The sequence below is a fragment of the Anguilla rostrata genome, chromosome 9 (genome assembly GCF_018555375.3).
Source record: "Anguilla rostrata isolate EN2019 chromosome 9, ASM1855537v3, whole genome shotgun sequence".
Classification (NCBI taxonomy): Eukaryota; Metazoa; Chordata; class Actinopteri; order Anguilliformes; family Anguillidae; genus Anguilla; species Anguilla rostrata.
This window is the reverse complement of record NC_057941.1, coordinates 52683707-52696790: the sequence shown is the minus strand read 5'-3', so window position 1 is coordinate 52696790 and position 13084 is coordinate 52683707. Positions and strand designations below refer to the sequence as shown.

The 13084-nt window shown below is 54.0% G+C and overlaps 1 protein-coding gene across 3 annotated transcripts in view; it reads right to left on the bottom strand.

Annotated features, from left to right (window-relative positions):
- Positions 1-326: 326 nt before the first annotated feature.
- Positions 327-13084, bottom strand: part of mettl16 (methyltransferase 16, N6-methyladenosine) — a 17432-nt gene continuing 4674 nt past the window's right edge. For all 3 annotated transcript variants that reach the window (XM_064352882.1, XM_064352880.1, XM_064352881.1), the window contains exons 3-10: positions 11368-11561; positions 10318-10458; positions 9812-9927; positions 8420-8562; positions 5274-5343; positions 5025-5114; positions 1596-1763; positions 327-1244 (exon numbers count right to left, since the gene is read on the bottom strand). In XM_064352882.1, the coding sequence (XP_064208952.1) occupies positions 711-1244; positions 1596-1763; positions 5025-5114; positions 5274-5343; positions 8420-8562; positions 9812-9927; positions 10318-10458; positions 11368-11561 (1456 nt within the window). In that variant the 3' untranslated portion in view covers positions 327-710. The remainder of the gene's footprint in view (positions 1245-1595; positions 1764-5024; positions 5115-5273; positions 5344-8419; positions 8563-9811; positions 9928-10317; positions 10459-11367; positions 11562-13084) is intronic.

Here is a 13084-nt window from a genome sequence, read left to right as displayed (position 1 = left end):
GCATGAGTCAGAAGGTTTTAAAACTTGTGTTTACTACAATTTAGAGGACAGGAAAATAAATCCCACAAATACACTCTTCAGAAGTGTCTAATGCAGCCGCCGGTGACTACCCGTCAATCCAAATATACACAGTCAATCACTACAACCTCTCCTGACAGCTCTAAAGCAGGGAAAGTGCTCCACCTTCTGGCTAAACGGAGGAATTGCAGCTTAAGTCCCAGATTCATTCTTGGGGTGGTTTTGCAGCACTAAAGAGTTTGGGAGAGTTAAAGCGCTGATATCCACAGCCAATCCCAGCCGGAATAAAACCAAACCGAACTCCACCAAACAGAACCGAACCGAACTTTATTGTCCAGAAAAGGCCGGAAATTAACCAAAAACCAACCGGAACCAGAAACCAAACCAAAGGGCTTATGAAAAAACAATGTTTAAAAAACCAGTGCGCGGCAAAAGAGCCCGGACTGTAGCACGATACACACATATAAAGACACGCTGACCGGCACTGAGACTCTGGACTCTGTACACTACTAAACAAGAAATTCATTAAAATGGAACAAAAGTTTCCTTCCCTGCGCAAGCGGGTTATTCTGTCCGTGGGGCAAAATCTACTACAACCGAGTGTCCCAATTTAAAAAAACAAAACTGTCACAGGCTCAAGGGAAAGTAGCACTGGAGGTCATATGGTGGTCACAGGAAGGTCAGAGGGGAGGTCATGGGGAGGCCAGCGGGGGTGCAGGGGGTGCCGAGGCCAGCCGGTGGAGTGTGTTTTTCAGGTAGGTGCAGAGCTGGTTCATCAGATCGCGGTTCTGCCCCTCCACCCAGTGCATCTGCACCCCCACGTCCCCCGACCCGCCCTCCTCACGCACGCTCAGCAGGCACTTAAACAGGAAGTGCTGCACCGAGCCCGGGCTGGGGGGCTGGGCGGGGCCGGAGGGGGGCGTCCCGCTCTCCGCTTCCTGTTCCACTGCGACGGGGACTTCCTCCGGCCCCTCGCCCCCCCGGGAGTCCGGCCCCCCCTCGTCTGTGACCTGCGACCCCGGGTCCGGGGGGTCCTGCGTGGGCTGGGGCGTTTCGGCCGGGTGCAGTGTGACGTTGCCTCCAGCAGGGGGTGCCCTGGGGAGCTCGCGCAGCTGCCTCCCGTGGTCCCGCCGCCGCTGCCGGATGTGCACCCAGGAGTTCTCCACCGCCGTCAGGAAGAGGCTCAGCTCCGCCTCCTCCTCTCCGGGAACGCGCTTGTGCAGCACCTGCGGAGACACGTCACGCGCTACGCTAGCATCACACGCTTTATACGCTATGCTATCATCATATGCTATACATGCTATGCTAGCATCACACGCTTTATACGCTATGCTATCATCATATGCTATACATGCTATGCTAGCATCACACACTTTATACGCTATGCTATCATCATAGCTAACATCATCTAGCATCACACACTTTATACGCTATGCTATCATCATATGCTACACGTGCTACGCTAGCATCACATGCTATATACACTACGCTAATATCATATGCTATACATGCCATGCTAGCATCACATGCTATACACGCTATGCTATCAGATATTACACATGCTACACAGTACAGACCTTGAGCTCGGTGAGGGTTTTCTCCAGCCAGGCGGTGATGAGCTCCACAGGGCAGGGGGCGGGGTCGCCGCTCTCTGGGGCTCTGAGCAGCTTCACTGTCGGCTTCAGCACTGAGAAAGTCAGAGGCTTCCGGGCCTTCTCCAGCTTGCGCTTCTTACAGGGGGGGGACTGAGGAGGGAGAGACAATTTGAGGGTAACGAGAACACAGGCCTGACTAAACACCGCACCCCCCAATCCAGGCTCATCTGCCCCTCAGTCCCCCCCTGAATTCAGACCCAGGCCTCGAACCCAGGGCCAGGCACAGCACAGTCTGTGAGTGCGGTGTGAGTGTTGTGTCAGTGTTGTGAGGGGTGGCATTGTCTCAAGGCTAATGAGTGCGATCCTTTCAGATGGAGAGAAGGAGCATGTGACAAGGCCAGCAGCATCAGGAGTTCCACACGCGCACACATCACACACACACATCACACACACACACACACACACACACACGCATACACACACACACACACATCACACACACACATCACACACGCTCACGCTCACACTCACTTTCATTCTCACTCTAACTCTAACTCACACACACATACACAAACACACATGCACACTTGTACACACATACGCACAAACTTATACACGCTTATAAACACACACACTTATACACAGACACACACACAGACACACGCACACACAGACATAAAGTTTCATTATCTAAGGTAGGCCGAGACAGTTCACAGTTCTGGTCTCCATGGTAACCGCTGTGGAGTATGGGGAAAACGATAAGAGTGAGACAGACAAAGAAAAGAGAGAAGGAGAGAAGAAAGGGAGAGAAGACATGGATGAGAGGGGACAGAAAGAGAGAGTGAGAGGAGAGAGAGGCTGTGTCTGTCCTCTCTGAGAAAACCTAAAGTAGGAAGCTTCCCCTTTTACCTCCAGAAATATAATCAATGCTTTTAAAATAACTATTTTTGAGTGCCGGATAAAACCTCTGCAAAAACAGCTAAATTTTAAGAAAGGTAGACTGAGATGTGACTCATTTTACTTATAACAGAGATATCAGCCTCTGCTCAGACTGGGAAAAAAAACCGACCATCAACTGTGAACCAATGGGCAGTGACTTGCAATAAAAATAATGCTGCAATATCTGAGACAGCCAGCAGAGGGCTCCCTCAGCTGCATTTTCCCCTTCTCCACTACAGAGACAGGAGAGCTGAACCAATGCAGTGCAGGAGTCAAACTGAGAGCAGACAATGCGCTTCAACAATCTTACTACACGCACGCGCACACACACACATACACACACACACACACACACACACACACACACACACACACACACACACACACACGCAGTTGCAGTCAGTTGTTTACAGAGAAGCACTGAGCCAGAGATCAATCAACCAGTAAAACACTCAGCCAATCAGTGACATCACACAGCTCAGCTCTCAGAACAAAGGTTCAGCCGCCAGAGGAACCAATCACAGGAGCAGATTAAAAAAAAACTTTTTTGCTTATTGGCCGAGCCTCTGTTAATGCCACGCCCCGAGGTCCACAGTCAAACCCTGACCACGCCCCGAGAGCGGCGGAACCCAAACCAGAGCCCCGCCCAAGAAGGGAGGCTACGGTCAGCAGGCTGGGGGAGGTGGGGGGGGGCAGGGCTTTGGGGGCTGCCAGGCCCCGCTTCTCTGAACAGGCAGAAGAGGCTGCAGTGATGGGACGGGCACTTGAGCGCTAAATCGAAAACTACATTGCTGGGATAAACCCCGCCCATATTATAATAAACCCGCCCTTGTCATGATAAACCCCATCCATATCATGACAAACCCTGCCCTTGTCATGATAAACCCTGCCTGTGTCATGATAAACCTCATCCATATCATGACAAACCCTGCCCTTGTCATGATAAACCCTGCCTGTGTCATGATAAACCTCATCCATATCATGATAAACCCTGTCTGTGTCATGATAAACCTGCCCTTATCATGATAAACCCCGCCCTTGCCATACAGAACTCCACCTTAGTGTGAGAGATCGCTGGCTGTCTTTGTTTCCTGATAAACCTGCTGCTCACAGTGGAGGAAAAATCAATAAAATCCATCAAAGCAGCCAGTGTGTGCAGAGACACATCCGTTACACACACACACACACACACACACACACACACACAGCCAACGTGTGCACAGACACATCCTTTACACCCACACACTGTATCACACACACACACACACACACACACACACACAGCCAGCGTGTGCACAGACACATCCTTTACACACAACGGATACTGATACTATGGAATAACACACACAAGCAAAGGGCTTTTACTCTGCAGAGATCAACGAGGGTAGCACAGCACAAAGAGCAAAAACACAGAGACAGGAGGAGCAGGAAGCTAAAGGGAGGAGAGGGAGGGAGAGAGAGAGAGAGAGAGAGAAGGAAATAAAGGGGAAGAGGGTGAAGAGAAAGGAAAGGGAGAGTGGGAAGGAGAGAAAGAGAGAGGGAAAGGGTGGGAGAGAAAGTGTAATTTGCAGACTTTCAGATCACATCCACCTCAGACTGGTCTCCGGGGGGGAGATGGGGGGGAGAGGTGGTGGAGGCAGTGGGGGGAGATGGGGGGGCAGAATGTAGGCCAATCTTTCTGCTCAAGTGCCCCTGTATGGAAGAGTCACATGGGACCCGAATCACACAGTGACCCCATTCTGCAGCTCTGCTTTACACCTGCACCACTCACACCTCTCTCTCTCCCTCCCTCCCTCCCTCTCTCTCCCTCTCTCCCTCCCTCCCTCTCTCTCTCCCTCTCTCTCCCTCTCTCCCTCCCTCCCTCCCTCTCTCTCTCTCTCCGTCTCTCTCCTTGTTCACCTGTAATTGTTCTGTGTCGATGGGGTTCGGTCATTGGCTCAGTGTTAAACGCGTTTTCCCCCCGAATGCACCCTGGGCTTTAATGCAATGCAAGGGCTTTTCAAAGTCAGAAAGTCTGTCTTTCCCTCTCCCCCACTCTCTCTCCCTCCATCTCTCTCTCTCTCTCCCCCCCTCTCTTTCTCCCGCTCTGTCTCTCTTTCCCTCACACAGCAATACTCCTCCATCTCGCCCCTCACCTGTGCCAAACTCCTCTCTCTCCCTCTCTCCATCCACTCATTTCCCCCTCTCTCTTTCTCTCTCTCTCTTCCTGTGCAGCAGTAGTGCGCACGCACATGCAGCCTCGGCAACTGTTGCCAGGATACAGTAAATTAGGGAACAGAGCAGCTCCTGGAAGCGGGTTAAGTGCCTTTAATGGAAGGGGCCGGAATGCATAATTCAGCGAGAAGAGCAGAGAAGCACCGCCCCCAACCCAGCAACCACCCGGCCTGACTCCGCCCCCACACGGCAACCGCCCGGCCTGACTCCGCCCCCACACGGCAACCGCCCGGCCTGACTCGGCCCCCTCACACTCACCGGCACGGCGACATCATCGTAGAAGCTCCAGGCCAGAGCCCAGCGCATTGTGCGTCCCTGACAGAACTCAGTGTGCGTCACCCTGGGTACCTGCACAGAGAGAGAGGAACACACACAGTTAATACAACACACACACACAGTTAACACACACACACACACACACTGTTAATACAACACACACACACAGTTAACACACACACACAAGTAAAGCTGTGTGATGCCTACAGCTGTGTGTACAGCTGCACTCACCCCATGTTTCCTCAGCTCCTCCTTCAAAGGCGCCAGGCTGCACTTTTTTCCCAGCATGCAACTGTACCACCTGCAAACAGGAAGCAACGCAGCTAAATCACTGGGCGGGGCCAAAAGGGCATGAACCAATAGCAGTGATTAGAAGAGCAGCTCATTAAAAAGCACTGTGACAAAATCAGGCAACTTGAAAGCAGACGGTTGCAGGTTTGAATCCCAGCTGGAGCAGTGGCAAAGGGCATTGAACACACTCAACTGTATAAATGTATCACATGTAAAAAACAGGGTGATTAAGGGCATCTTCCATGTACATTTAGTACAAGAACTAAGACCGACACTAACAGCAGTGAGTCCACATCAGTCCCGTGGGGGTGGGGGGGACTCCCTGTACAGGGGCTCATACAGGTACACCTGCGGAAACCCGACGGGGTTTTACTTATACAACCCTCCCCCAACCCCATCCCACCTCAACCCCATGGAATTCCAGCCGTTTGCCCATGAGACCACACACAGCGGCGTGGGCTTCAGATCCGTGGAAAAAGATGGGGTGGGGGGGGGGGGGATTAAGGGCAATGTAAAAGCAAACCCAGAAAAAGGAGACAGAACAGAACACACACTCCACACACACACTCCAGCCTGTGCGCTCTCGCGGCTAACTGCACGTGTGTGACCCTCTCCCAACCGAAACACGACCAGGCCCAGATCCTCTCCCAACCGAAACACGACCAGGCCCAGATCCTCTCCCAACCGAAACACGACCAGGCCCGATCCTCTCCCAACCGAAACACGACCAGGCCCGATCCTCTCCCAACCGAAACACGACCAGGCCCTGATCCTCTCCCAACCGAAACACGACCAGGCCCCGATCCTCTCCCAACCGAAACACGACCAGGCCCCGATCCTCTCCCAACCGGAACACGACCAGGCCCTGATCCTCTCCCAACCGAAACACGACCAGGCCCCGATCCTCTCCCAACCGGAACACGACCAGGCCCCGATCCTCTCCCAACCGGAACACGACCAGGCCCTGATCCTCTCCCAACCGAAACACGACCAGGCCCCGATCCTCTCCCAACCGGAACACGACCAGGCCCCGATCCTCTCCCAACCGGAACACGACCAGGCCCTGATCCTCTCCCAACCGAAACACGACCAGGCCCCGATCCTCTCCCAACCGAAACACGACCAGGCCCCGATCCTCCACCCCTCTTCTACAGGACAGCCTTTCTGCTGCGGCTCCAAGCGCGACACCAGAGGCTTCGCTCGCCGCGATTGGCTGGCCCGCCCCCCCCAGGTCAGAGACAGGACTACGGCGTCCTCCCTCCTGGAAGTGCTACAGGACGAAACCTCCGGGGGGAGGGGGCAGTGGTGCATGCTGGGAGCAGTGTCTGTGGAGGGCGAGTGGGGGGTAGGGGGCGGGTTGGGGGGGTGTGAGGGCTCCTCACAGTGTGATATCAAATATTAAACAGGTCTAACGCCCACAGATGTCTCCCAATTTGCTACGCTGGGGGTGCGTCTGATCCTCGTTCACCGCTGTCTGACTGCGAGGGGGGGGCACCGAGGGACTGTCAGTAAGCATAACATGCAGCAACACACCGCCCCCCCCCCCCCCCCCCCCCGTGATCCGTCGTCCTCGACAACCGCCACCTTCTGAGCAGCGCACCTGCGTCAGACGGGCCTGTGAGACAGAGGACAGGTGGCGTGTGTGTGTGCGTGTGTGTGTGAGAGTGTGTGTGTGTGTGTGTGTGTGTGTGTGTGTGTGTGCGTGAGAGTGTGTGTGTGTGTGTGCGTGTGTGTGAGAGTGTGTGTGTGCGTGTGTGTGAGTGTGTGTGTGTGTGTGTGTGTGTGTGTGTGTGTGTGTGTGTGTGTGTGAGTGTGTGTGTGAGTGTGTGTGTGTGTGTGTGTGAGTGTGTGTGTGTGGTGAGAGTGTGTGTGTGTGTGTGTGTGTGTGTGTGTGTGTGTGTGTGTGTGAGAGAGAGTGTGTGTGTGTGTGTGAGTGTGTGTGTGTGTGAGGATGGCGGTATTGGAGGTAAGCTGCTGGTGTAAAGCTCGGGGAGACGGAAGTTTATTTTCAAACAGGACGACACAGACAAGCCCACGCAGGACCAGCCTGCAGCGCGAGGGGGGGGGGGTTCCCACAGGACCCCCTGCTCCCCCCCCCCACCTGCACCCCTCCCCCCGTCCCAGCAGGGGACCCAGGTGTGGGGGCTCTAATCAAGCAGCCCCCCACCCCCCCGTCTCAGTCCGCCAGGCCTCTGACAGGTCTCTGTATGGGGGGGGGGGGGTGTTCCACAGCTGGTCCCAGCAGGGGGGAGCGTGTGTGCTTGTGTGTGTTTGGGGGGGGGAGTGTGTATGTGTGTGTGTGTGTGTTGGGGGGGGGGGTAATGGTGGGGGAGTGTGTATGTGTGTGTGTGTGTGTGTGTGTTTGGGGGGGAGTGTGTGTGTGTATGTGTGTGTGTGTGTGTGTGTGTGTGTGTGTGTGTGTGTGTTGGGGGGGTAATTGGGGAGATTGTTCCCCTTGTCTACTGATGGATTAAATAAACGCAGGAAGACAGATCCGCCTCCCTCACCATACGGCTCCATTACCCTGTGAGACCCTCTCCCCCTCTCCTCTCCTCCTCTCATACCCCCTCTCCTCTCCTCCTCTCCCTCTCTCATACCCCCTCTCCCTCTATCTCTCTCTCTATACCTCCTCTCTACTGTTTCTTCTTCTCCTCTCCTCCACCTTTTCTTCTTTGCAGAAGAGGCGAGAAAAAAAGGCGGGAGGAGGGCGAGCAGCTCCGCAGGTGGGCCGCAGGAGCCAGGCCGACCGGCAGCGGTCACGGACCACCGACCAGACGCCGAGGTCTCGGCTGACCCAAACGTCCCGCCCCCAGCGGTCCGGGTTCTGCACCGGACCCTGGGGCCCCGTCCAGGCGCCAGGGACAGGGACGGCCCTTAAACAGAACGAGCCTCGCAGAAGCTCTACAGCAGAAAGGCTTCAAACCTGCAACCCCCTGGTTAAAAGAGTGACTCTTTGACCACTACACCACGACAGCACTACTGTCTGTCTGTCCGTCCGTCCGTCTGTCCGTCTGTCTGTCTGTCTGTCCGTCCGCCCGTCTGTCTGTCTGTCTGTCCGTCCGTCTGTCTGTCCGTCCTTCTCTCACCGCAGTCTCCCTTTCAGTTGCAGGCTGTCGTGAATGATCCTCTTCACAAACTCCAGCTCCCCCCCCTCGGCCATGATCTCCGTCACCCCCCCGGTGTTCACCGAGCTGGGCGGGGGGCGCCGAGAGTTCCGGGAGTTCACACCCTGCGAGGGGGTGGGGGGGGGGAAGAGAGGGGGGAAATGGGGATGAGGAGAGAGAAAGATCACAGCTACTTTCATTTCCTTTGTGTGTGCATTTGATCCCTCTGTGTGTCGGATCGTACTCCTGTTACATCCATTCTAATCAGGCATCTTTCCAGATAAATGTGTTTTTATTTCGGTACTTTTATCCATCCAGGTTCTTTTCATTCCTTTTCTTAGTGTCTATATTCTGTCACAACAGGGCCACACCGCACTGTGCTTTGATCTACACACTTTGTCTGCCAGGCACATAAAACACATTCAATCATATGTTCCTCACATACATTAAACACTCACACACTCACACACAAACACACACACACACACAGCCCTGTTAAACCAAAGGCAGCAACACCTGCACATCTAACGCTATACGCCGCGCTCCGTTGCCACGGTTACTGACCCCGCCCGCTCCCCGACCCTCCGGCGAGTCGCCGCGGCGTTTTAGGGGCTCTTCCTCAGAATGTCCACAGCGCTCTTCCTCAGAATGTCCACAGCGCTCTTCCTCAGAATGTCCACAGCGCTCTTCCTCAATGTCCACAGCGCTCTTCCTCAGAATGTCCACAGCGCTCTTCCTCAGAATGTCCCAGCGCTCTTCCTCAGAATGTCCACAGCGCTCTTCCTCAGAATGTCCACAGCGCTCTTCCTCAGAATGTCCACAGCGCTCTTCCTCAGAATGTCCACAGCGCTCTTCCTCAGAATGTCCACAGCGCTCTTCCTCAGAATGTCCACAGCGCTCTTCCTCAGAATGTCCACAGCGCTCTTCCTCAGAATGTCCACAGCGCTCTTCCTCAGAATGTCCACAGCGCTCTTCCTCAGAGCGGAGCGTAAACACACTGGACCGGCTCATCGACGCACTGATTGGCTCAGACTCATCGACGCACTGATTGGCTCAGACTAGCAGTAATTAATCTCATTACCCCGACCCCACCCTCGCCATCTGTCCTGTAAATCTCCCGGTATCAGGGGTCCACCGCGAACACGCTCTCCGTCTGACATCTTTACCCACAATGCACCAAAACGTCTCTCTCCTGCCTCCTGCCACAGCTGCACAGAGCCAAACTCACCTGCCAAACACTGACAGGAGAGCAGCTGCTCTGACCTACATTATCATACAGCAACAGAACAGCAACACACCTGTGTGTGTATGTGTGTGTGTGTGGGTCTGTGTGTGTGTGTGTGTGAGAGTGTGTGTATAAGTACGTGTGTGTACCTTTGCCTCCAGCTGGTTGGCGAAGAAGGGTGGGTTGCACATGCAGAAGTCGTACACCAGCGCAGACTCCTCCTTCAGAGCATCCATCAGCAGGGTCTTCTGAGGAACCTTCACCACTGACCCAAAGCACACAAACAGACCACTACAGACCACTGCTACAGACCTTTACTACAGACCACTACTACAGACCATTACTGCAGACCACTACTACAGACCATTACTGACAACTATCAGCCAAGGACACACACACCTACAGACCACTACTGACCCAAAGCATACACAACTGACCATTACCACAGACCACTACTACAGACCACTTCTGACCAAACCACTGACAACTCTCAGCGAAGAACACCACACCATACAGATCGGTGCGATGAACTATCAATACATATCAACTCCCATTATACACACTTATAAACCACTAAGCACAGTATGGCACTGTACCACAGACTGCTATATTCTCCTCCTTCCACAGGGGGCACTGTAGTTCCTAGACTGCTCACCTTTGATGAGGTCAGCCAGGCCGTTGTTCTCCACGTTCTTCTTGGCGAAGTTGAAGCAGATGTCGTCCACCTCAGTGGCCAGGAAGAACCAGCCGTTCATGGTGGCGCCCAGCAGAGGGTAAATACAGGAAGCGCCGGTACCTGGGGGTCCCCACAAGGTCAGACAAACAACAACACACACACCACACACAACACAACACCCACCTCAGGCCACACACACACACACACACGTACCACTAGCCACACCAACACACACACACACACACACCCCTAGCCACACACACACAACACACCACTTAGCCCACGCCACACCAACACACACATCCACTAGCCACACGCACACACACACACACACACACACACCACTTAGGCACACACCACACACACACACACACATCCACTTAGGAACCACACACACCACACAACACACACACACAAGCACACAGCACACACACACACACCACTTAGGCACACCACACGTATCCACAGCCACACACACACACACACACACACACACACACTACCACTTAGGCCCCCCACACACACACACACACATCAGGCCACACACACCACACCGTATCCACTTAGGCACACACAACACCACACCCCAACACACCACACACTCCCCACACACACACACACACACACGTACCACTCCCGAGGCCACACCACACACACACACACACACACACACACACACACACACATCCACTTAGGCCCACACGCACACACAGATGGCCCTGGGATCACTCAACCCATTATGTTCTTCAGAGAAGGGGGGGGGGGTGTAGGGGTGTCACATTAGTGTGTATAATGTGACACAGGTTGGTCTCTATGGGGGGGCGGTCTGAGGGCACCAAATGGGTCACAGACTACACACCGCCATCCATCACAAGCTTGACACTAATCACAGACACAGACGGACAATCACAGACACACGCGCACACGCGCACACACACACAAACACGCGCACACAAGCACTCACACACATGCATAAGCGAACTCACTCCCTCCCTGCCCCCCGCCCCCCCCCTCTTTCGGGGGGTGTACCGATGTCGATGCCCCGCCGGGTCCCGCCGTCGCCCTGCCCCCCGATCAGGTCCTCCACCCAGTGGATGTAGTTCAGCCTGAGCGGGACGGTGGGGATGAGGCGCTCCAGGGGGATCTCGATGCTCAGCCCGAAATCCTCCTTCAGCAGGGTGCAGGTGAGAGCCCGCACCGCCTCCGGGTCCTTAAAGTTCAACCTGGGGACCCACACACACACACACACACACACACACACACACACAGAGGTGAGAGCTCGCACCGCCTCCGGGTCCTTAAAGTTTAACCTGGACACACCACACCAGACACACACACACACACACACAGACACCACACAACAGACACACACACACACACACCACCACCACACACCACAGACAGACACAAACACACCATGACACACACACGCACGCACGCACGCACGCACACACACAGGGATGCTGTCATTCCCCCTCTCTGCTACCAGTGTCTCAATCTGAAATGAGTTATAGTGGATCCCAAACAATAAAATAAAAGTTATTTTCATACTTATAGTTTATATAATAGCGCTATCTTTTAGATGTTCACTCTCTCGATGCTATTATTTTTGGGCCATGTATTGTTATTCACAAGTCAGTAATTGGTGCTGACACCCCCACCCCCCCCCACCCTGAATTCACTGCTGAGGAAAACCTCTGCAATCTGACAGCGAGTGTGTGACTACCACAAGTAGACGTGTGCGATCACCGAAGTGAGTGTGTGACACCTTGTTGTTGTACCTGATGCGTGTGTGTGTGAAAGAGGTGTGTGTCGTGTGTGTGTGATTGTGTGTGTGTACTGGAGGATGTGTGTGTGTGAGAGATTGTGTGTGTGCGTGTGTGAGAGATTGTGTGTGTGTGCGTACATGGTGTGAGTGTGTGTGTGTGTGTATGAGAGAGAGTGCGTGTGTGTATGGGTGTGTGCATTGTGTGCATGCATCTATGTGTGCGAGTGAGTGAGTGTGTGTGTGTGTGTGTGTGTGTGTGTAATTAGCCGGTTAGCGTTAGCGGCTGGCTCTGTCTGGCACCTCTCTGGGTGAGAGTCTGGGTGTGGTGTGTGCAGCGGTGCTCACTGGCAGATGTGGATTGGAGGGGGCGGGGCTGTGTTTCACACAGGAGAGAGGGAGAGAGAGAGAGAGAGGAAGGGGGAGAGAGAGGGAGGAGAGAGAGAGAGAGAGGGAGAGAGAGGGAGAGGAAGGGGGAGAGAGAGAGCTGACTGTTATGACCTTCACTGTCTCAAAGGTCTCAGTTCTAATGTTTCTCTAACTGTCATTGTTGCACACACACACACACACACACACACAGTGCCTTTACCGCAGCGTGTCACAGGCCCGCTATGGGGACAGTGTGTTTAATCAGGTGTATGAGTGTGACTGCGTGAAAGATCAGGTGTGTCAGAGTCTCTGTGAAAGATCAGGTGTGTCAGAGTCTCTGTGAAAGATCAGGTGTGTCCGGGTCTCTGTGAAAGATCAGGTGTGTCACGCACTGCGCCAGATCAGGTGGCGGTCCTTGAAAGAGCGGTTGTGTCTGTCCCCGCCCATCCACGCCCGACTGTGAGATGCGATGGTCTACGCTTCGTCACTACAGGACCAACAGGAGCACCGATAATCACCGTTAAGTATTAAAGAATAATAGCAATAATCACATTCATGCAGCAGATAATAATAAGGATAGAGAGAGGGATACTAGGAAAAGATTATAAGCAG